The following is a 24852-nucleotide window of genomic DNA, read 5'->3' on the forward strand; positions in this document are numbered from 1 at the left end:
AATTCTTATACTTCCCAAGACAAGGGCTGGGTCTGTGTCCATTTACCCTTAGAATTATGTGTGAGGCTGAGACTCAGTTATTACCCACACAGAAGGAGCCTGGAGCACCACCTTTAATGTAAGAAATGCTCCTTGGTTAGCACTGGCTTTGTAGTTGAGGCATGGATTGCTGTTTGGGAGGAGTAAGGAGACAGATGGTTGATGCGGAGGTGGGCGGGCAAAGGGCTGTGTGTTCCCTGAGGCCTGTGTGCTGTGAAAAACCTCTTTCCCTGACTCCTCTTTTCCTTTGCAGGAAATTGGTGTGGAAAAAGCAGCCATGGACATGACCGTCTTCCTGAAGTTACAGAAGAGAGTGCGAGAGCTGGAGCAGGAGAGGAAGAAGCTGCAGGTGCAGTTGGAGAAGAGGGAACAGCAGGAGAGCAAGAAAGTGCAGGTGTGTGATGGGGCTGGGTGCCCCGTATGGTGGGTTGAGATGCCCGCTACAGCTCACATGTCAGGCGTGGTCCCATGGAATTATGCTGGTGCTGGGTTTCAGAGCATCTTCCATCTGTGTTGGAGTCACACTGAGTCCCCTCTGGGAGGGTAGGGGGGAGCTGTACCTCTGCTGTGCAGAGGTGCACTCCTTCAATTGCCCCTTGGAAGCTACAGAGAGTCTGTGACATTTTGTCCTACTTACAAAGATAGGAGCTGACGACAGGAGGACTGAGATGTGGAGTGAAAATAGAATATGGCAAAAGTCAAGTTTTAACAGAGAAAACGTATTTCCTTTGCATCCTTGGCACGTGGCAGGTTGCATGAACCCAGCCCAGGGGGTCAGGGCAGACCAGAGGTGCAGTCATTCACCCTTCTTGCCCATGGCTGAACCCTTGCCACAATCCAGGTTGTCATCCACCTCTTGAATCTCAAAAGAGCATCATATGAAAATTAGAAGTGTTCTTTTTCAAGGACTTGTTGGGCTGTACCCAGGATGTGCTGTATTAAGTGAGAAAGAACTAAAAACACAAGAGAATTCCTCAGCCACTGAGAAAACTAAAACCTAGATTGGGAAGAGCAGACACAACACAGGTGAAGAGTAAAGACCAATGTCGGCAGTGCTCATGTGAATGCAAAGTTGAGCACAGATTAGTGTCTTAGAAGTTGAGATCCATTGACTACAGCACAAGGAGATAAGAACCACTCTCTACTTCTTTGGAAGTATGAGATGCACTTTTTATGGAATACTACTGCAATTTTAAGCTGGCTCATATCAATAGCCAACCTTATGGTCTATTCTCAGGCCAGAGTTGCAAATTATGGGATTTGACACTCCCCAAAGGCCCCACATAGCCTCCTTTTACAAGCCCTGGCTTCCCTTTCCAGTCTAACATGATGCAGACTCTGATCTAAATTGCGATCAGATTCTTGAGGGGTTTTTTTTTTCTGTACTGAGCATTAAGTGGAGAAGTAAATCTTGCTGGTGGATTTAAATCTCTCAGGTGGGTTATATTCAGAATGAAGAGTGAAAGGATTAGGTCTATAAATGACTCATTCAGTTATAAAGAGAAAGTCTCCCTGTCAGGCAAGCACAAATCAGATGCTGTACAGATGTTCATCCCCAGAAACCCATTGCAAGTTGAAAATATCAGGTGTTAAAAATTTATCTAATACACTCTGCTTTGCAAACCCTGGCTTAGCAGCAAAGCATGCTGTAGAGCCATCATTGTTCACCCTGGCGATCTGGGGCTGAAACAAATTGCTATAAACTGGACCACTTGAAATAGTGAAAGATTGCTTTCTCGTACATAGATCTAGGGGGAGAAGCCAGAAATTAAAGTGTTTACATGGCTGTGCTCTGAAGTCTCTAGGGCATTGTCCAGGACTTTTCTCATGGCGTCTGGTATTGCTGGCAGTCTGTGCTGTTCTCCGACTTGTACCTGTGTGTATGGAATCCCTGCCTCTGTCTTCCATGACCTTCATCTCTGTGTGCCTTATCTTCTGATAAAGAGACCAGTCCTAGGGGACCAGGGCTCACTTATCTAATGAGTTCACCTATCTTGATTACACCTGCAAAGACCCTGTTTGCAAATAACATCATGCTCATGGATGGAACTAGTTAGGACTGAAGTGTATCTGGTGGAAAAAGCGTGTGTTTTTCATACTCCATCTACAAGTGTCTGCAGGGACTGTGTGAGTGAGGGCAGGACGGAGTTGTTAATGGAAGGCCTGAGGATTGAGCTGCCTTGGAAGCCAGGAGGGAGATGCAGAGAGGAGGGTGGAGTTGCCAGCTGTTATGCAAGAGCAGATTGAGCAGGATTGACCGTGTTCAGAAGCATTTCTGTGGAACATGTGCACTGTGGTCCCTGCTCATCTTTCTGTCTTTGCCCATGCAGATCGAACAACCAAAGAATGACATAGACTTGGACCAGGATGCAGATCTGGCCTATAATAGTCTGAAGGTAAGACTGTCCATCCCCCACTAGAGGACAAACAACAGAAAACCAGGTCCTAAGTTCCAGGCTGCCGTAAAGTAGAGCCCTAAGCAAATCACCTTTCTCCACACTTTAGTGTCTTCCTCTTTAAAATGAAAGAAAATATATATGTACTCAAAGGAACAATAACCTCTTGCTTATCTTCCTGATAATTTCAGCCACTGGAATAAAAAACACTGCAAAAAAAAAATATCCAAAGTTAGCATGGGCAGATGTAAGGCAGAAAGGTGTCCTTGTGCCTCAGATGCTGGCGTGGCAGGGGATGGTAAAGTGGAACTGTGGAAGCCTGCCAGTCACAGGCCTACAAACAACTCCTCATGGCTCCATCGCCCAGAAAAAGAGCCTTAAATCATTCCCATGGCTTTCTTCCCAAAATTCTTTTATTTTAGTAAAATACACATGTGGGCTGGGAAGGTGGCTTAGTGGTAGAGCGCTTGCCTAGCATGCACGAAGCCCTGGGTTTGATTCCTCAGTACCACATAAACAGAAAAAGCCAGAAGTGGTGCTGCAGCTCAAGTGGTAGAGTGCTAGCCTTGAACAAAAAGAAGTTCAGGGATCATTCCCAGGCCCTGAGTTCAAGCCCCAGGACTGACAAAAAAATAATAATAACACATAAAATTAAATACACATAAAATTTACTCCTTACTATTGTTGAGAACAGTTCATTGATATCAAATATATTCATGATATTATGCAGGGCCCATTTCTCTTTTCATCTTGCAAAATGGAAACACCATTCACATTAAGATCACTCTATTCTCTCCAGTCCCTAATAACCCCCAATCTACTTTCTCTGATTCAACAACTGGTCAGCGCAGCAGAACACTTCAGCCACCATCCGCTGTCACTTTCTTAAACTATCCCTGAGGCAGCTGCGGGCCGAGATGAGACCCCAGGGCTTTTCTCTGAGCTCAGTGCTCCTCTACCATGTAATCCCGGATGATACGCAGCTGCCAATAGGATAATTACTCAGGCATTGAGTAGATTTGTAACTCCTGAACGAAATAGACTTCTCATGGGTTTCATGTGCTAATAATGATCATTAAGGATCAGCATCTTACTCCAGGGCCCCTTTTGTGTCTGTAGAATTATTCTGTCTGTGCATGGCCCTGTCTCCCATAGATTTGGGGGTGGTAGAAAAACCCTGGACCAGGAGGGAAGATTTTCTGGCCCCCGCTGAAGTTCTAAACTCACTGGGAGGCTTCACTTCCCTGGACTCGGCCTCCTCAGGGAGCTGACCCGCTGCATCCTGCAGCTTTAACAAACAAGCAATGCCTTCTTATCATGTTTTGTTTGGTTTTGTTTTTAGTTTTTTGGAGAAATTTTGAATCTTAAGTCAGAGCCTTACCAGAAGTTTGTGATGGTCAGATTTTTAACTTATTAGAATGTCTCCAACGCGGTAAATAGACTGCCCAGAGTATGTGAAATACATTTCAAAGTTGATTTCCAACCGTGTTTCGGGCTATGTAGACTAGTAATTTTTCCTTCACTGGCATGGACAGTTGGTGGCTTTCTATATAACAACACAGTGTTCCTGTAAAATTAGCTGAGGGAGCCCTTTATTCCAGAATCCCCTCAAGGAAGGTCTTAAAACCCATGAGCATACTAAGATTCTAGGAGTCCAATTGTTTAAAGTTGTCAGCACCAAGGTGGGGCCTTTGAGTAGTAGTAGAATGCTTGCTTGTCTAGCATCTGTATCTCTCTCTCTCTTCCTCTCTCTCTCTCTCTCTCTCTCTTCCTCTCTCTCTCTCTCTCTCTCTCTCTCTCTCTCTCTCTCTCTCTCACACACACACACACACACACACACACACACACACACACACACACACAGAATTTCAGCCCAGTATTTCCACAAGGGAAGGTTTTTCATAGTCAGATGTGTTTAGAAACACTCACATATTGAATCACTTTGCAGAATTCTATAGAGAAATTGTGTAAGATGTTTCCCTCAGAACCAGGGTCCTGAATTCTAATCCAAGCTCTTTGATTGCTTGCTGATGTCAGTCAGAACTTTGGTCATTAAAATGAGTGGGTGACTCTTCACTTGCCCCTGGATAGAGTGAGCTGATTAGGGCTGGGTCCTGGATGTAATGACCTGTTACCTCACTCTTGTCTGTATTCCAGAGGCAAGAGCTGGAATCAGAGAACAAGAAGCTGAAGAATGACCTGAATGAGCTGAGGAAAGCTGTAGTTGACCAAGCTACACAGAACAACTCTACCCACAGCTCTCCAGATAGCTACAACCTCCTGCTGAACCAGCTCAAGCTGACCAATGAGGAGCTCGAGGTCCGCAAGGAGGAGGTGCTCATCCTCAGAACACAGATTATGAGTGCTGACCAGCGCAGACTTGCCGGCAAGAACACGGTAACTATGGCAGTGTGGTTGGGCTTATTGGGGTGATACTGGGTGACAGACATGGTTTTTTTTTTTTTGCACATGTTACCCTTGAGGACCTTAAAACTGAGAGAGCAGAATCTCTTATTCTGGGATCTAATGGCAGCACAAGGAATTTCCTTCAATATATGCCTTTCTGAGAGATGGAGCTAGAAGTTTCTAGAATCTTCTGAATAAGATACTCAAAAGGGACAAAAGCCTGAGATGGGTGACCTGTTTTTTGCCTTGTGCTCCTCGCTGTTTACTTTGCTTCTGAAGTAGAATAACACTTCTCCCATAAGTTACCATAAAGTAATTCCATTCCTAGCACACCCTCCCTGGATGGAAAGTCCCACTTCATATGTATCCCTAATATTTCTGGGACATATTGTAGAGTGGAAAGGAGGGGGGACAGAAACAACCCGTGTCCCTCTAGACTCTGATAGGCTGAAGCCCTTGGGCTGGCTGAGGGTTGTATTACTTCAGTAGTAATGAGTGTAGTCGAGCCAACACTGAGCCAGATTTTAATCATGTCTGGGGTGTTTTCTCCTCCAAGGATACTACCTGCTGTCTCCCCTGCTACATGCACTCAGTGCCTCCCAGCAGGTTTGCTGTGTCCTTTCCAAGGTGACTTTACCATGTCATGTTCCTGCCTATGTTTAGCTACAGTCTCCCAAGTTCCTCTAGGCCTACATCTTTCCCCAAAGTCATGTTTTTAATCTCCCCTGTACTGTAAAGCCATTTCGTGGCAGTTCGTATAGTTACAGTTGTTTATTAATTTGATGTCTTCTAGGAGCCAAATATTAATGCCAGGACAAGTTGGCCTAACAGTGAAAAGCATGTGGACCAGGAAGATGCCATTGAGGCCTACCATGGGGTCTGCCAGACAAACAGGTAAGGCCCACCTCACCATAATCTACCTAGAGAAGTCAGTAGTAGGGGTCCCTACCAACCTAACCTATTCTGGTCTGTGCTCAGACACTGGCCATGTGTATAGCCACAGGGAAGTATTGATGAGAGGAGGTAAAAGAGGAGTAGATTCCAGTCACTCCAAGTTCTCAGGAAACCTGCTCTCAGCTTTATCAAGACTGATTCAACATACGTGTAGCAGCTGGAACCCAGGTCCCCTGAAAAGTCTTAGGATCAGGGAGCTTTCTTGGAGGATGATAGGAGGCAGAGTGACAGGAAAAGCTGGCGAGGGTGGTTTTTATGTAGAAGCAGCCCCTGCCGCAGTGAGGTGTCTGCTCCAGCTGCCATCCTCGCCTGGGACCCCCCTCACTCTTTTAGAAGAAACAGAACCCAAGGTAGACACCAACACGGACCATTTCCCCTCTGTCATGCTCGCCCAAGCGAGATTTCCTGGACGTGAGTTAATCAACAGTCTCTGGTCTCATCAAGAAGGGACTGAAGGTCCAGGCAAAAGGGAGTGATTTGATTGTCTGAGGGTGGCAGCCGAGTCAAGGGTTGTCAATGGACAGATGACAGAACTCGCAGTGTGGCGGAGAGTTCAGGAATGCGGGATTTGTTGCTGTCTGGAAATCATTGTGTGAAGGCTGGGTGCCTCCCGTACCTCGCCTGTGGGTTGGGACCATCTTAGCGCTGTGTCTGTTATGGGTGTTGAGACACCAGGTAGGTGAACTAATCTGAGTAAAGCACTTAGAGCTCACGGTGCATACATAATCAATGTTACCACCAGAGCAAAATCAGAGCTGGCCTTCCCTCTGGCTTCCTTTCTCTTTCATCTCAACTAATTTATTGTTGACTTTCTCAACATTTGTTCCAAAGTGCATGACAGCAAACAGTTCTAGAAACTGGCAGTAGGTGGCACTGTCGCCCACAACCTAAAGTTTCTTCCATAACTGTCACCGAATCCTCGAAGACTGATTTCCAGACCTCCTAATGCAGTCCCTCTTCTGTGCATGAGGAAACTGAGGCCCAGAAAGGTTGAGTGGCTGTAGCTGAGTCCAGATAGAAACCAGGTGACCCTGCTCTGAGGTTGGGGGCTGCTTTACCCCCCCCCCCCGCCAAAAAAATCAGAAGAGGTGGTGAGCAGCCCCGCTGGAGGACACAAAATGTGTTTTGAGAGAGAGAATTCTCCTGGAAGGAGGGAGAGAAGGAATGAAGGTGACTCAGCCAGCTAAACCTGGAGTCCAGATTGTTCATTTTAAATTATCTTGGGCTGAAGATAAGACATGAGATGACTGAGAGAAGAAGCAGAGGTGATATTAAAATAGCAAGCCAGCGCGGGCAGTGGGGCTGCAATGGTCTTATCTGTGATCTTCAGAGCTGAAGCTGTGATAGCTTCCTTTCTATTCAGCCGCAGGATTGTCAGGAATCCAGTCCTAGGTCTAGGTATTCCCCAGAGGCTGTTCAATACCGTGGATTTGTCGTCTTTACAGCAATAACGGTGGTGATAAAAAATAAACATGGCTTCTATTATATCTTAAGATAATCCCATTCCCAGAAAGCCTAGCATCTAATAGGCAAATAATCGCTCTGAAGCTGGTTTAAGGACGGAAAAGAACCATGGCCTTGGGGAGGCTGATGACCCAGGTCCCAATGCCTTCCATACCAGGTGCTAGAGAGGCTACCGGTGGGTTCATCTCTTCCAGTTCAGCTTTAGCCTTGAGGAAATTATGTGGTGACAGTGAATCCACAGTGAGTGGAAGAGCAGGCTAGCAGGGAAGGAGGGTCAACTGACTTGGGGACCCCTGCTGACATGGCTGAAGATGGAGATTTGCTATACCTTTCCTGTGGTTGGCCTGCAGTGGAGGGTCTTAGAGTTTAACTATAAATTGTGTCTCTGCATGCATGGTGGCTGAGGTGGTCCCTTTAGAATTGTGATGAACTATGTCATGACCCTAGAAAAAATTTACATTGTTCACTGAGCTTTGGTAGACTTGTGGAGAGATTCTACACACAAACATACCTCTGTCACAATCATGGGTCCCTCCAAGCAGCCATGGTCCCCACGTTTGAGGCTCCTTGCTGACTGCTTAGAGCCCTGTTCTGGTCTTTCCAACTCTGTCTCCCCTCTGAAATGTAAGTCTAGGGCCTGCTCTGGCCTGAGCTCCCAGAATGTGGGTAGCTCTTTTGCACACTTTCTCACACTTTGGACTTGGGAACTAAGAGGAACCAGCTTCATTATGACCATTTTACATATGACAAAGCTAAGATAACAACGAGGGCCTGGGAAAGCCTGGCCTGGTGCTGGAAGTTTGTCGTATTCAGTTGTTTCTAGAAGTGAGTTGAGAGACAAGTTTGCTGCTGTTCTCAGGCCAACCCCACCTCTACACAGAGCTCCAGGTCACAGAGCTAGGTCGGGCACCAGTACAGTCTGGCTGAGGCTCAGTCTGGCTCCAAGAACAGTGCTCCTTTGATCTATGACCACTTCTATGAAAACCCTGTCTAGGCTGTAGAACTCCAAAGCAAGGCTGATGGTGCATTGCTGGGCCTTTCCACCAGGACCCAGGGGACAGCAGGAGGCCTTAGCGCTTGAGAGTAGCTTCCACTCCACAAGGAGTGTGTCCAAGCTCCATCCAGATTTACTTGACATCATATGGTTCATTTGGCCTAGAGCTCTCTTGCTCGTGGTGGCAGAGGGGACCAGAAGACTGGTTCTGCAGCTCTTTTGCCACTCCTGGCCAGAACCTCTGAGCTTCCTTCTAGAAGAACACTGCCTCCTTGTTCTCACAATCCCATTGGTCCTCAGCCAATAGCATAAGTGTGATTTTCTGGCCTCAGTAAAACCACAGCTGTTGCTCTCTCTAGAAAGCTCCTTCCAGGTGGCCAGGCCTGATTCTCAGGTGCTTCTGCTATTTGGGGGTCTCCTCCCACTTCTCAGTATATTCCAGGCTGCTGAATAGAAGGAAATTGGAATACCTGTGTGGCACACAGGTAGTTATCTTTCTAGAAACAGGAAACTGACCATCTCTGGGCTGGAACCATGTCTCTTTCCACCCAAGGGGGCTGTCCTTATCCAAAGCAGAGCAGTGGTTTGCTGGGCCCTGTTTTTCAAGATCCCCAACAAAGAGAAAGTAATTCTTTTCCAGGGCCTTTTCTGGTGCATGACTTCTACAGATAATAATGAAAGGTGGAGGGGAAAGCCCTTCAAGATCATCCGCTTCCTCCTGACATGTAGAGAAATAGCCCTCCCAGGCAGGGCTGGAGAGAGCCAGGGATGGAGCTTCCTAGATGATACCTGGCTCTGGCCAGTTTGCTAACCACTGGGCCTTGCTGCCTCCTGAAGTCAGAGACTATGTGCTGACTTTTCCTTCTTATTTATTTGCATGGCATTTTCAAGAGTAGGGCTCATGCACAGGAGGTTTTCCATGACTATTGTTGATTTATTGACATTAAGCATTTTAAAAAAGAAAATGAATTCCTCTGGGCAGTTGTTTGGGGTTTACCTTCTTACACCAGCAGGTGGCGCTTCCTCTCCTGCCATGGTCCCTAAATGCAAAGGGACTGAAGAGTATGTTTGATTCCTCTGGAGATGTGTTTTACCTAAGAGCAAAGTTAGTTAGTTTACTGGTTTTCATTTATTCTTGTGCCTGATTTTCTGAGCACTGTGGAGTGCTGGGCAACATCTTTGTCTGTACTGTTAGTCATATTATAGAATTCACAACTGCATTTCCCTGTGAGGCTGGTGATGGGTGAGTAATGCTGTTTGGAGGTTATCTCAGCCTTACCCTGGTACCACCCTGGACAGCAGCTGTGGAAAACAATGAAGTGAGGCCCCTTTTGTATTGGGGGGGCAGTATGTGATCATTCAGCATGCAGCAGGGAAATCTTTTAAGAAAGAGCAAGCGTGACATTGTCCAAAAAGAAATGTACTCTTTACCTGATTTACGTAACTGTAACCCTTCTGTACATCACCTTTATAATGACAACTTAAAAATTCACCGGAAAAAAAAGAAGAAGAAGCAGGGGACTCCTGGGATCCTAGCCAGGTGTCAGGATCTCTTCGTGGGCACAAAGGGAGATGGCTGGAGTAGAGAGGGTCCCCACGTTCTTCCTGCTTGGCCTGATGTTCTCCATTCTGGGCCCACAGCAGGAATTCTGCAGTGTTGCCCTCAGTTCCCCCCAGCAGCCCTTCCTTTGGATTAAATCACTGCTACCTAAGGGCCAGCTGAGAAGGACAAGGGACACATCCAGCCCCCAGGTCCAAGGCAGAAGTGTACCACACACACATTCTGGGGAGGCCTCCAGGAGAAAGCATGGTGGCGCCTGCTGCCTGCAGTCATCAGAACAGATGCGACACTGCGCTCTAGGACCTCATCTGGGCCCCTCATGAGGGCACTGAACCCCTTCTACAGACAGTAACGGAACCTTGGAAACTCAGGGGAGATGCCGTCTTCAGTTGCCAAAAGGGTGGTGACCAGAGAACAGGGGTGGGGGGAGCGCTCCAGCTTTGCCCTTTTCCCATCTTCAGGGCACAGCCTTTCCACATTCTGGCCTCTTCACTTGCCTGTCTCTCTCCTCTACACTGGACACCCTGTTTTTCTGTCCTTTATTTCTAGCCAGACTGAGGATTGGGGATATTTGAATGAAGATGGAGAACTCGGCTTGGCCTACCAAGGCCTAAAGCAAGTTGCCAGGTCAAATACACTTCCTGTCCTCCTGTGTCCTCTTTGTCTGTGTTTCTGCTCACTTCCATGTTCCTTGTGTTTCAGTGGGGGCTGGGGGACAGGGGGGCGGTGGCAGGGGTGTGGGGCACAGTCTGTGAAGCTACTGACTGGCAGTCCTTGGGGTCTTCTGTCACTTTGTGTCCAGGATGTGTGAATGAGGTCAGAGGGGTTGCTTGCCTGCATGGCCCATGAACCTTAGAAACTCTGGGGTCCAGCCCCACCCCCATCCCATTCTACAGGTGGAGAAACACAGATTACAAGACAGCAGGCGAACAGTTTCCAAGAACAAGATTAAGGAGAAAGCTTAGCTCTGGGTACTCTCAACTCTGTGCTACCTCCTAACCATTTAGGATCAGCCAAAACTGGCTCTGAATCTGCCAGTCCTGTGTCAGGGACTTGGAGCTGACAAGAGCCAAGTGTCATGCAGTGTACTGTCTGACCCTCTGCGCACCCTTGTGGCAGGGGAGGGCACTGCAGCTTGGTGGGTTTCAGCTGGTTAAACAGAGGACCCAGCATTTGGTACCAGAGTTTGAATTTGCACTGTGCAGCCTTCAGCAGTAGACGAGCAGTTTAGCCAGGGAGGGGTGGAGTCGCAGCTTTGTTCACTTGAGCATTCCAATAAGAGATGGGGCCATGGTCATCAGGCTTGCTTCCCAGAGGAGGAAACCAAGGTTCAGGGAGGTGGCACAGGTGCCAGGCCCGGCTGGCTCCCTAGCAGGTGAAGTGACAGAGCTGGACTAGGAGCCCCGCACCCTCAGCTCATGCTCGCCCCCATGTGGCCCTTGCCCGCCAAGGCCTCTGCATGGTAACAGGAAAGGCAGCAGCCTTCTGGCTCTACAGCTTCTCTCTGGATTCAAATGTGGCCCCACAGCCTGTGAGCAGAGAACTGGGTCAGGCTCTTCATGGCAGACATTGGGACATTAGGTCAGGACCCTGCCACATAGGGTCATTACCAGGAAAAAGGTGTGTGTGTGTATGTGTGTGTGAGAACATACATTCATAATACATATGAATATATATATTCATTAACTGCTTCTGTTTCTGCACTGGTACTTATTCAACAAGACCAGATTGTAGTCTACTCAAGAATTTATCAGAAGAGGGATGAGGGCTCATGTGTAAAACTAGGGCCTTCTCTTGCCTCTGTTGGCAGATTGGATGAGTATAACAAATAAGCAAATGACTGCATTAGTGAAGTAACACACAGGCCCATGGCATCAGAAAGCCTGGCTCATCAGACCAGTCTTCTACTTGGCTGTAACCCTGACCATCTCCTGGTCTTAATTTTCTTCTCTTCATGATAGGGTGGCCAAGCTAAGGCTTGGTGGGAATCATACCTCACATAGACCCTGGCTGAATTCACTTGGAGAGTAGAGCAGATGCAGATGGGAAACATACAGCACAAGTCAGGAAATGCACTTCCTGAGCAACAGATCTAGAACCTGAGTTTCTATCCTCTGCAGTTACGTTTACTCCTTCAACCTTACTGGTGATCATTTTTAGTATGTTATAGCCAATAATGAATGTTGTCTAAATAACATGCCATCTAAAATGTCGTTTTAATTGCCAAATTATCCTGTACCATCTTGTGTTATTTTTCCTTTGGTAGTAGACCCATGGTGAATGAGCAAATTCCTCTGTCATGTCCTCATTCATTCGCATCACTATGTGGACAACCGCTGAGAGCAGGTGTTGGTCACTGCGGTGCTGACTCAGCTGCCCCCAGTGTGGCTGTCTGTGGAACACAGTAGACTTTCCTTCTTGCCTCCCTCCTCGCCTTGGCAGTTCTCACCTCCCAAACTAGCAGAACTGCAAAAACATGGAAGCTGCCTACTCCCAGTCTCCTGGGCAGCAGGGGGTTCTAGTAGCTGTCCCCTGGCACTACCTACTTCCTAACTTTACCTATGCATTTCTAGAAAAGACTAGGGTGCCCCATACCCACATAGAGCAGCACATCAGGAAGCTTTTTAGGATCCTTTCATCCAGCACCCCCACCTCCTTCCTATGAAGGCAGCTACCCTGAAGGCTCAGGTAATTACCTGGCTCAGGTAATTAAGTCCCAGAGGATGGCTTGGTCACCTGTAGATGTGTTAGTGTCAGCTCCCCACGGTGAGGCAGGAGGCCCCGCCTTCTCTCAGAGTGGAGCAGGTGCACTCCTAGAGTGCCTGGCTATGGCACGGTCTCTGAGTCTTCCCAAGTCTTTCCAGACCTCCTCTGGGTCTAGGTTATCTGCTTGTTGTGATGACTCCAGTTGATCTCAATTATTCCCAGAGCTTTTGCAAATAGTCTTAGTTTGGGATGGCAGAGAGTATCTGAAGAGAAAAGGGCTATAAAAATTGTGCATGTGTGATAAAGCAGGGCTGTAACAATGGAGATGAATAGAAAGACAAAAATAAGCAAGTAATTAGCTCAGCTTACCACTTTAATCTTTATGACAAGATTCTTGGGAATTTGGGGGCAGATGAAAATACTACAAAAATTAATTGAAAGCCAGACATGCTGACAAAAGTATTATTATCCTAGCACTCAGGCTGCTAAGGCAGGAAGATCACAAATTTTGAAGCCAGACTAAGCTGAAGAGTAAGAAAACAAAATTCAACATGTATTTGTGGGGCTGGGAAGGTGGCTCAGTGGTAGAGTGCTTGCCTTGCATGCATGAGGCCCTGGGTTCCATTCGTCAGCACCACATAAGCAGAAAAGGCTGGAAGTGGTGCTGTCGCTCAAGTGGTAGAGCACCAGCCTTGAGCTGAAGAGCTGAGGGACAAAAAAAAAAAAGTATTTTTGCTGCCGACTGTTTGACACGGAGACAGCTTCTCAGTCCCAAACCAGCAGACAACACTCACCGAATGAGGAAGTAGGGTGGAGAAGAGCAGGAGTGCCTTTGGCCTTGGTTTCTCGTCACTTGAGAGGGCAGGATGGCTTGCTTGCCTGATCAGATCCGTGGCAGCTGTCTCCCTGCTGTGTGTCATCAACTGGGGCCTAAAGATGGCTGCTGCTGTGTGCTTGGCCACTCCCCTGTTCTGTTCCTGACTGTGGCCCCTAACTTGAGGGGTGCTGACCTGAGTCACATGATCACCTGTCCCATTTTTCCTCGTGCAGGTTGCTGGAGGCCCAGCTGCAGGCCCAGAGCCTGGAGCATGAGGAAGAGGTGGAGAGTCTCAAGGCCCAGGTGGAGGCCCTGAAGGAGGAGATAGACAAACAACAGCAGACCTTTTGCCAGACGTTGCTGCTCTCCCCAGAGGCCCAAGTGGAATTCGGAGTCCAGCAGGAGATATCCCGGCTGACCAATGAGAATCTGGTGAGTGGCTTCATGGATCACAGAGCTTCGTGAATCACAGCTTGGAAATCATGTGTGGAAGAAAATAACATCAGGGAAGGCTGATAGGCCAAACCAAATTATCTTGGTTTTTTTTTTCCATATAATTTAGTGGCTTAAAATATCGATGACTATCGTGTGGATCCGGAATTCTAACAGAGCTCAGTGGGGGTAGCCTCATCTCTGGTGTGCATCGTGTTAGCTGGGGCTGGAAGATCCAGGACAGCCTTATTCCTATGCCTGAGGTCTCTGTCTGTCTCCATGTGCCTCGTCTCACTCATAGATCCAGCCTGAGATGCTCTGCCTGGAATTGGCTTCCAGAAGGTTGAATGCAAGAGCTGAGGAGCCTCTTAGGCCTATTCCCAGAACCAACACAGTATCACTTTTGCCACATGACAAAGACAAGTCACATGGCTGGGCCAGGTGTAGTGGAGGTGGGCTTCCTCCTAATGGAGGAGAAATTGTTGGCAGCCATCTCTGCAAATAGAAACCATGGCAGATGACAGAGAATTGGAAAAGTCTCTATCCTGTGAGATACTACAGGTCAGGAGAAGGAAGGCATTTGAAAAAATAAGAGGAGGATAATTGTTATTCAAACATGATTCTATGTGGGAATTAAGAATGAATATTAAAGGATTGGAAGGAGGCCTCCGGGAGAAGGAGAAGCACGGAGGAGATGGAAACTGTGGCAACAGGCGGGGAGGGAGGAAGAGTGTCAGATTTGCATCACTACAATGAGATGTCTGACAGAAACAACTCAAAAGGAGGGAAATGGATTTGGCCCTTTCAGCTCATGATCAGGAAGTATATCACAGAGCAAAGCTGTTCACCTCATGGCAGCCAGGAAGCGGAGAGGTGAGAGAGAGAAGGGGAGAGAGAGAAAGAGGAGGGAGAGAGAGAGGGGGAGAGAAAGATGAGGGAGGGAGGGAGGGAGGGAGGGAGGCACAGGGAGAGAGAGGGAGAGAGAGAGGGCAAGAGAGAGGGAGGGAGAGGGTGAGAGAGAGGGAGGGAGAGAGTGGGAGAGAGGGAGAGGAAGGAGAGGAGGGAGAGGGAGAGACAGGGAGAGGGAGAAACAGGGAGAGGGAGAGGGAGGGAGAGGAGGGAGAGGAGGGAGAGGAAGAGGGAGAAGGGAGGGAGAGAGGGAGAAAGGGAGGGAGGGAGAGAGAGTGAGGGAGAGAGGAGAGAGAGAGGGAGAGAGGGAGAAAGAAAGGGAGAGAGAGGAGGGAGAGGGAGAGAAAAAGAGAGGGAGAGAGAGAAAGAGGGAGAGAGGGGGGAGAGAGAGAATATTCTTTTTAAGAACATGAAGCTAGCAACTCTAATTCCTCCAAATAGACCCTCCATCCTGAAATTTCCAGTAGCCTAGTAAACTGTGAATTAATCCACCAGTGGGCTGGTCTATTAAGGTTAACAGGCTCATGATGCAATCACCTCCTGAAGCACCCCAAAATGCTTTCAGAGGTTCCAGTGTGGAATGTTGGCTTCTTTCGTCCTCATCACTCTGTGGTAATAAAGGAGTAGGGGGTCTTCTCCTCCCTGCCCCCCCCACCTGCCCCATATACGCACTGCATAGCTGGATCATGGTGACACTGATGACAGCAGAATCCTTTCCTGACAGTTTACTATTCTAGGCCCTAGTGAGATGACTTGTTTCCAGTGTCAACAGTTGCTATAAATTGGGGCCACATGCCAGCCACTGGTGGCTCACACCTATAATCCTAGCTACTCAGAAAGCTAAGATCTGAGTAGTGTGGTTCAAAGGCAGCCTGGGCAGGAAAGTCTATGAGACTCTTATCTCCAATTAACAACCAGAAAACCAGAAGTGACACTGTGGCTCAAAGTGCTAGAGCACTAGCCTTGAGCAAAGAGGTCAGGAACAGCAACCAGGCCCAGACTTCAAGCCCCACAACTGACACACACACAAATTGCAGCACAGCCTCTGCCTCTGCCTGCATGGAGAGCCCAGAGCGGGCTAACCTTGGCCTTTCCAGCCCAGTGTTGACATTCCCACACCTCTGCTTTCCTGTCTATTCTGCCCCAAGGCTCTACCCACTTTCTGTGGGACACCCAGGTGGTGTGTCCCCTGGGGTCAACATGGCAACCTAAGGAGGCTTGGCTTGGGGAGCCCTGGGGTTCCAGAAGGCGCCAGAGAGCCGGAATAGGAGGACTTTGCCCTGTTGTTACTGCAAGAATGAACTCAGACCCATTGCCTGCTTCCTGAGCTCCAGAGCAGGGAGCCGAGGCTGGGGGAGGGGGGGTCCCTCCTGGCCAGACTGAACCCACAGTGCTCTGCTCCCAGCAAGGACCTCCGTGCAGCATGGGCCTCAAGTCACTTCACATCCTTCCTCCTTCTGTTTGCAGGACCTTAAAGAGCTAGTAGAAAAGCTGGAAAAGAATGAGCGGAAGCTGAAGAAACAACTGAAAATCTACATGAAGAAAGTCCAGGACCTAGAAGGTAGGGCGCACGCGCGCGCACGTGTGTGTGTGTGTGTGTGTGTGTGTGTGTGTGTGTGTGTGTGTGTGTGTGTGTGTGTGTGTGTGTGTGTGTGTGTGTGTGTGTGTGTGTGTGTGTGTGTGTGTGTGTGTGTGTGTGTGTGTGTGTGTGTGCGTGAGTGTGCATTGCGAGGCAGACGTGTGTCTCACATGCCCACAGGACTAGCTGCTGCCCTTCAGCACACTGTCCACTTCTCCAGGTTCCTGGCAGCTGTGCCCGTGGCAGCCATGGCATAGGAGAATTTAGACCCCTTATACTTACACGTTCTCGGTGGAATTCAGCAAGTATTTGGTGTTTGCCCTGAGCCAGGCTCTGTAAGGTAGAGAAATTGGACATGGGAAATGTGACCTCATGGTCCCTGCCTTCACAGGACTTAAGATTGCAGGCAAGACTTCCTGTGTGAAAGAACACCATGTAGAGCAAAGACCCCAGTGGCCAGGAGCCTTACTTCATACCAGACCGTGCCAACATTGAAGTTCAGGGGGTGGGGAGTTGGCCTGAGAGGACCAGCAGAGCTGTATGTAAATCTGTCGCCCAAAGTACTGAGAGCATTCTCTCCTTTGACCCCATGCTGCAAATCTGTGGGCCACTCTTTAAGCACCTCCCATTCTGCGTAAAAGGCCTGGATGTCTGTCTCACCCTTCCACCATCAGCTCAAAAGCCAACACCCCAGAGCTAAAGTCCTGTTGTAGGTTGTCCTGATGGCTCTGCCCTAACCACAAGTGTTGCTAATTTATGTAGTCAGGCCCTTGCTTCCACCTGCTCTTCTGGATGGCAAGGATGTCTGGGCCCCATGCCAGGCATAGACTCAAATATAGGTAGGTGTAATCTCTTACCTGCCAGTATAATCTCATACCTGACTATATTTGAGCTGGTGGTTTGTTCCCACACCTGCCCACCTCCTCACCCTTTTATCTTTAGAGTTCTCATTTTCTGTCCTCTTTCTCCTAGTTTCTCTGGCTTCCAGCCTCTCCCTTTTATGCAGTCCTGAAATCCTGGCACTCCTCCTCCTGAGTGCTTGTGTGACTGCCCTTCCCACTCCCCTGGGGCCATGCCCCATCTCATGTTCCCTGGTGACTGACTAGTTTCCCAGGTTCCTCTGCACAATGCTTTCTATCCTCCATGGCCTCCCCACAGCCTGCAGAGTAAAGTTCCAGCTCTCATCTGGTGATTTTGTGCACACGGTACTACATGTGTGTGTGTACCTGCACATTCACACACATATGCATACACACACAGCCTCCAGTCAGTCGTAGTGCAGAGATCATATGTCCCCCCTGGGTGGTCAGTCACCATGCTCCTCTCTCATCCATCCAGGGACTTTTGTGATATGGGTCCTGTGGGTGGATGGACCAGCCCCTTTGTCAGGGCTTCCTTGCTGCAGACATTGTCAGAATTCATGGTTCACACTCTTGGCCTGACAGTGGGCCAAGCCCCATTGTAGCATGTTTCCAGTTGAATGTACAGATATGCATCCTTAGCTAGACAGGCCAGGGATACAGCTGGAGACTCCACTGTATCTGTTCCTGGGCTTGAGAAAGTGACTTGCATGCGGTAGACTCTAGATATGCTTGGAGATCAATCTGTGGGTACCACTATACTCTCCTATGCACTCAGGCTGGGAGGAAGGTCTGCATGAGGTTTGGGGGTCTATTATAACCCCAAATGTAACACCCAGACTCCTCCAAATAATTAGCTTATGGAGTTGTATGGACTACATTTTTAGCAAGTTCCCCGCCCAACTCTACAATCAGGTCTCCATTACAGTGTTTCTGCCTCACTGGCACCAAACTGTTCACTTGTCCAACCTAGCAGCTATACCATGGCTATGTCTTGATGACTTTGGGGGCATGTTCAGAGAATTGAGCTGAGCCAGGCCAGACAGGCCTAGGACATCATCGCAGGAAAGTAGCATCTCTTTTTCTTGCAGCTTGGTAGGGGAAGAGAAGTAGCTGCCCGGAATGAGCTGAACACCTTCTCTGCCTCACAACTTTATAGGTTTTCTCTGGCCTAGAATCTTGCCCTTCTGGGGGATTCCTCTTGTCTTATCTGATGGACCTCAGAACCAAGGGCTAGCTAGCATCCTTGGCCCACCACTGGAGTGCGCCACAGGCTTCAGGAACTGATCGATCATGTAGTGTGGGACCTCAGTGGCCCAGACTCCTCCTTCGGTCCACCCCCCTCCCTCTGGGAGTGGCCACAGATCCTTCTTCATGCTTCTGCTGTCTTTCTCCTACACAGCTGCCCAGGCATTGGCTCAGAGTGACAGAGGGCACCAGGAGCTCACCAGGCAAGTCACAGTCCAGCGGAAAGAGAAGGACTTCCAGGGCATGCTGGAGTACCACAAGGAAGACGAGGGCCTCCTCATCCGGAACCTGGTGACAGGTCAGGACCACTGTGTACTCTTCCCCACACCATCCCTTACTCCTCCCCCTCCCACTTCCATCTACACGATGACCCTCCCATGCCCCACACAGCTCTGCCCACTGACCTCTTCCACTCCATACCCACCATCTCCAAATAGTTGTCCTCATAGCCACCTACTGCTTCTCTAAATGGAAGTCCCATTCCAGTCACTCAGTGCCAAATACACTTGGGAAGGAGGCCTCTGTGTGCCCACACAGTGGACAGATACAGGAGAGCTGCCAGCCTGGCTCCCGCAATGGCAGCCACAGTGCCCCTCCCCTTGGCAAAGCTCTGTGCAGATGACAGTGCTTGGCAATCCCAGCAGCCCAGGCAGAGACTCTGCCAAGCCCCTCGCCTGCACGCCTTGTTTAATACTCCCAGCATCCCTTGAAGTAGGTACTGTACTATTCGCACCTCACACTGGAGGGCACAGATCACTCCAGCAACTTGCCCAGGGCACATGGCCAATAAGGAGGGAATCAAAACTTCTAATTCCCCATCGCTGTAAGCCTTCACCAGTTATAATCACCACAACACAGCCCATTCCGAACGTGACCTCCGGAGCCAGATAGCCTGTGTATGTGCAGACTTGTCCCTTTCTTTCCTGGCCATGTGGCTAAGGACGAGGCTTCTCATGGCTATTGTGGGGAGGGGACTCTGCCAGCAGCCCTGGGTTGGGAGATGAGAAGTCAATGATCTGTTGCTCAGCGTGCATCCCTGCACCAGCAGCCTGGGCATCCCCTGCAAAGGGTCAGGAATGCAGCCACCTTTCCTGGAGTTAGGATGCCATGGCGAGAAGCCAGGTGGCTCATGTGCTCACGGATGGAGGAGCACTGGGCTCATACATGCCACGTCCTTCAGGGTTGGTCAGCACTGCCCTGCCCTGCGCCTGCATTCACCTGCAACTTCTCGCTAGGCACGTGGCAGCATCAGAGCTGGCCTGCCAGTGGGTTCTCTGGCATTACCAGGCAGCTGTGGGAGCTGTATCCCAGGATCCTCCCTAGCCTGGTCTTCAGGGATGAAAGCCCTACCAGCCCTGCTGCCAAAAAGGGAGAGATTTCCACTGAGTCAGGGCAGAACCTTCTGCCCCTTCTTGAATGCTCAGCAAGAAGGACCTTGGACATACCTGTGGGCTGCTCAGGCTTGTGCCTGGGATAGTTCTATGTTGCTGGGGGTTGGGGGCGGAGCGGTCACCTCCTGGGCTTATAGGTATACAGAGATCTTGGGAGTTTAGGCCTACACAATGTATTTTTTTTCTGCAAAAATGAGTGTTAGTGGCATTCTAATTAAACCAAAGACCAACCTACAGTCATCTGTTGAAACTCAAAAGGCCCAAATGTTACACACGTAGTTAGCCTTCATTAGGAAGACTTGAGGAAATGATGTGATCCAACCATTGGAGGTGGCAGCACAGCCCTCACCCCAACTGGAGATCACTCCTGCCCGCATCTTGGAGGACAGGTGGCCTCCCCTCCCTGCATGCCAAGCCTAGAGGGCTTGGCTTGGGTGGGATCATGAGAGTGAAGGCTGAAGACAGGGTTATAGCGAGGGCCATTAAGCAGGTGACACTCTGAGGCTCTTCTCACCTTTGGACATTTCCTCCCTCGGCTCTTGACTCCTGTTGTCACTCAGTGCTTTCAACCTGGTTCTTTGGCTCCCCTGGTGCCCCGTGGAGCACAATCCACATGACAGCTTCTCCTGGCTGTCTCAAGTTTTGGTAGGACAGAACCAAATGGCTCGAGTGTGCAAGTCGTGAGGGAGAGTCACAAGGTCCTTGAAGTCAAAGACAGCAACTGGAGGAGGTGGCAGAGGTGACACTGGGCAGGCACTGGAGAGAGGGCAGGGTGGCAGTGGTGGCTGGAACCGTGTGGCTGAGCCATTGGGGCTGGAAGCTGCCAGGTAATTCATTCCCAAACTGACAGCTATGCACGCAAGAGATTATTCTAGCCTTTGAACACTTCTGGCTGTCTTTGGGAACAATTTGCCAAATACTCCTGGGGTCAGCCAAAAACTCCATACTCTGTGGGGGTGCTGAAGAATTGAAGCCAAGGACCCCAACTTAGCTGAGGCCTTTATCGTCTGTGTGTAACTTTTGGGCCTATGTCAGGTCCGTAGCACAAGCATCTAGGATAAAATGTGGTTTTGTTTTTCTAACACACGTGTCTGTGCATGTTTGCATGCATGTGCACAATGCTGACGATCAGATCAGAAGGAATTTGCTTATCCTGGGCAATCTCAGTCCTCCTCTTCTGCCCCTTTCTCCTCTACCACTGTGGCAGGTTGATTTCTCAATGAACCACAGAGAAAAAATTGCAAAATGTTTCTATTCGAAGCCATGTGCCCCCCATAGATCTAACTCCTGGTGTTGTTTGCTGTTAGATCTGAAGCCCCAGATGCTCTCGGGCACGGTGCCCAGCCTCCCTGCGTACATCCTCTACATGTGCATCAGACATGCGGATCACACCAGCGACGACCTCAAGGTGCACTCCCTCCTCACATCCACCATCAATGGCATTAAGAAAGTCCTGAAGGTAAGGAGCCCATGCAGAAGGGAGAGTTCTCTGTGCACTGAACGAAGCTAGCAACCCCACACCATTTGCCTGTGTCTTGGTTCTGCTAATCTCCCAGGTAGGATGCCTGACATTCCCATAGAAGGATGCTCAGGCTCCAAAATAGCAGGAAGCCCAGAACTCCAGGGTGGGCCTCTGGTCACCTCTCTGCTGACCTGCAGGGGTGTTCTATGCTAACAGAAGGTCTGGCTACCCCCTGCCTCAGATGCTAAGGACATGTCCCTCAACAACCAAGGATGGGTCTCAATGCAAGTGAGTTCAAGGACACATCTAGAAGGCAGTTCCTCTCCCATCTCTCCTGAAAGCTGGTGTATGCTGCCCAGGGTGGCCCAGGAAAAGCTGCTGACATTCATCAACTGTAAGGTGGGGCCACTGGGCTGCCCACAGGGGTTGACAGCTGAAGAATGCCACTTAGGTGGCTCAAGCCTGGCTACTTAGGAGGCTGAGATTTGAGGATCATGATTCAAAGAGAGCCTGGCCAGGAAAATCCATTTGACTCATATCCAATTGACCACCAAAAACACCCAGAAATGGAGCTGTGGTTCAAGTGGCAGAGTACCAGCCTTGAGAAAAAAAAAATGGATAGTGCTTGGGTTCTGAGTTTAAAGCCCACTACCATTAAAAAAAAAAAAAAAAAGTGCTACCAAAAGGCACAAGGCTCTTCACAAATGTAATAGGAACCATTTCTTCACTAGCTTGTCCACAGAGGGCCAAGGGCCAGGAGAGACCCACGTGTAATTATTCTTTGAGACCAGCTCTAGCTCTCTCCGACACGGCCACTATCAGGATGGGAGCTGTCCTCAAGAGCACTGAGGACAGTCCTGGGTCTGGTAACTTGGATCTGCTAAGCCTGTGGTCCCTGCTCTTGGAGAACACCACGCCAGCCTTGAGCTTCTAGCCTCATGCCCTGCTGTGCTCTCACCACTCACAGCTCCAAACATGTATCACCCATATGCTGCCATTGTCCCAGTATGTGTGTCTGGCCTTGACCTCCTTCTGTAGTGCTCTGGCTGGAGTCTTCAACCAGTCTAGGTCAGCCTGGGACTGAATGCAAATAGCACTTTTCTAATCCCCAGCTAACTTAGCTTGGAGAAGTCCCCCACAGTCCTTGTATGCCACTTCTTAGTTTTGTTGGTAGAGCTCTACCACTCTCTTCCATTTAAATAACAATACTGAGCTCCCAGCACCGACTCCATGTAGAGTGCGTGTACTGCAGACCGGATCATGGTTGTGAGGGTTGCTGAGCAGCCTGTCACTTGGTTAGGAGCACCTGACCCATAGGTGAGTGGGACATCAGGACACCTTGCTGTCTTACTTCCTAGCACCTCATGTGTTGGAGAGCTGCTCAGTCAGTGCAGGGAGCTAGACAGAGCCTGGGGCCACCAGGATGGGCCTCATCGGTGCAGCTCGGCTTCACCTTCTTCAGCCACGGCAAGCAGATGTTTACCTGCATCAACACACACACACACACACACACACACAGATGTTTACCTGCATCAACACACACACACACACACACACACACACACACACACACACACACACACACACACACACACACACACACACACACACACACACACACACACACACACACACACACACACACACACACACACACACACACACACACACACACACACACACACACACACCCTCTTCAGCCACGGCAAGCAGATGTTTAACCTGCATCAATACACACACACACACACCCCCTCTTCAGCCATGGCAAGCAGATGTTTACATGCACACACACACACACACACACACACACACACACACACACACACACACACACACACACACACCACACCACCCCCCACCGATCATGGGGCCTGGGAGTGGTTCTAGGTACCATCATGAGGAATGAAAGATTAGCAGAGCAACTTCTCAGCAAAGGGTGTGTTCCTTGTGACTAACAAATGGTCTTTGCATGATCAGGACTTCTACAGAATGCGGGATACAATGGGGAACATGGGCAGAGAGGTACTAAGTAGTATTTCCCCTAATGAGAAGCTTGTGATATCCTTTTCTTTTTGCAGAAGCACAATGATGACTTTGAGATGACATCGTTCTGGCTATCCAACACCTGCCGCCTCCTTCACTGCTTAAAGCAGTACAGTGGGGATGAGGTGAGTGAGATCAATGTCTAGAAGATGGCCTGCTCCACTCACTCACAGTTCTAAGGGGCCAAGAGCCCCTGAGATGATGGCTTAAGGTCTGTAGACTATCTTAGACTGTGCATCTCTGGTGACTGGAAGCAATAGCCTCTGCTTTAAACCTAATTTGATTCCGTGGCCCAAGCTCCAGCTGACACTATCATTTTTGTGTTCCTCTCTTAACCTCCGAGACCCATCTTTATCTAAGAATGCACTGGTCCCGTCTTTGACCCCTGAGAAAACCTCTTCCACACTCTGTATCCAGCCCCTTGACTTCGTGACTTGGCACGGTTCCCCTCCCACATCCTGGCAAGCCTCCTCCACTTCTCCTCCGCCTTTCTCACGTGTTACTATCTGCCCTCCCCAAGGTGATGATGTCACAGAAATGAAAGTAGTGCCATAATGTTGAAATCTCTATCTCATCTTTTGTGCCAGAACAAATTTTGACACTCTTCTCCCTGGAATAATAACAGAATCTGCCACCTGCAGTAAGTCTTGCCTTTGGACTGTGGCTTGACTCCATAGCTCTCCCAAGAGCCAGAACTTGAGGGCTGTCTGGAGGAATAGCTCCAAGTGGCAGAGTGCTGGCCAAGTAAGGTCCTGAGTTGAAACCCCAGTACCAGCAAAAGACAAATAAGAATGAGAACTTCAGTTGCTCATCTGCTCTTTATAAGTTAAAGGTAGAAGAAATAGCCTTTGTCTCATACCAGATGCCTTGTTACATAATCATAATAGCATACACAGTCGCTTTCTCTATGCATGGAATAACATTCAATGTCATTTCATTAGGTTCAGCATTTTTCCCAGTGCTACATATAGAGCAGTACTGCAGTGTCATATAGGGCAGAGTTAGAACCGAGGGCTCCATGGCATGAGGCTGTTGTCCCAGGAGCTTAGGCAAAGACTCGAACCATGGTGTAACCAGGTCTGTGTAGCCACAGAATAAGGACAGATGGAAGGATCTCTCAGTGATTGCAATTACTCTCTCTCCAAGCCTGCTTTCATTTCATTAAAAATTGCTTTGAGCAGTGGCACATGCCTGTTACACTCAGGAGGCAGGAGCACCAGGATTGAGAGTTCCAGGAAGAAAGAAGAAAGGAGAGGAGAGGAGAGAAGAGGGGAGGAGGAAAGGAAGGGAGGGAGGGAGGAGAGAGAGGAGTCAGGAAGGGGGAGGAAGGGAAGGAAGAGGAAAAAGGAGAAAGGGAGGGGAGAGGGAGGGAGACTTTAACTCAGAACCATTGTGAGGCCTTGCCTGAGACTGACACTTTTCTGAGAACAATCATCTTTTAGAGGTCATTAATTTCTTTTGGCCTGAATAAAAATGACACCAGAGCTGGGTATGTTGACATTTGCCTAAAATCCCAGCACTTAGGAGGCTTAGTCAGGAGTGTCACAAGGTTGAGGTCAGCCAAGGCTATATAATGATACTGTGAAAATTA

General features: G+C 49.1%; 1 protein-coding gene across 3 annotated transcripts in view; it reads left to right on the forward strand.

Moving 5' to 3' along the window:
• Positions 1-24852, forward strand: part of Myo5b (myosin VB) — a 299803-nt gene that overhangs the window by 260419 nt on the left and 14532 nt on the right. For 2 of the 3 annotated variants that reach the window (XM_070029168.1, XM_070029169.1), the window contains exons 26-34: positions 293-433; positions 2370-2435; positions 4593-4832; positions 5635-5735; positions 13571-13769; positions 16146-16239; positions 18520-18663; positions 21064-21215; positions 23297-23386. In XM_070029168.1, the coding sequence (XP_069885269.1) occupies positions 293-433; positions 2370-2435; positions 4593-4832; positions 5635-5735; positions 13571-13769; positions 16146-16239; positions 18520-18663; positions 21064-21215; positions 23297-23386 (1227 nt within the window). Of the gene's footprint in view, positions 1-292; positions 434-2369; positions 2436-4592; positions 4833-5634; positions 5736-10363; positions 10442-13570; positions 13770-16145; positions 16240-18519; positions 18664-21063; positions 21216-23296; positions 23387-24852 lie in introns of all 3 variants that reach the window. The other variant, XM_070029165.1, reaches the window with a different exon arrangement.

Source organism: Dipodomys merriami, unplaced genomic scaffold, assembly GCF_024711535.1.
Source record: "Dipodomys merriami isolate MVZ:Mamm:240054 unplaced genomic scaffold, mDipMer1.0.p SCAF_2, whole genome shotgun sequence".
Lineage (NCBI taxonomy): Eukaryota > Metazoa > Chordata > Mammalia > Rodentia > Heteromyidae > Dipodomys > Dipodomys merriami.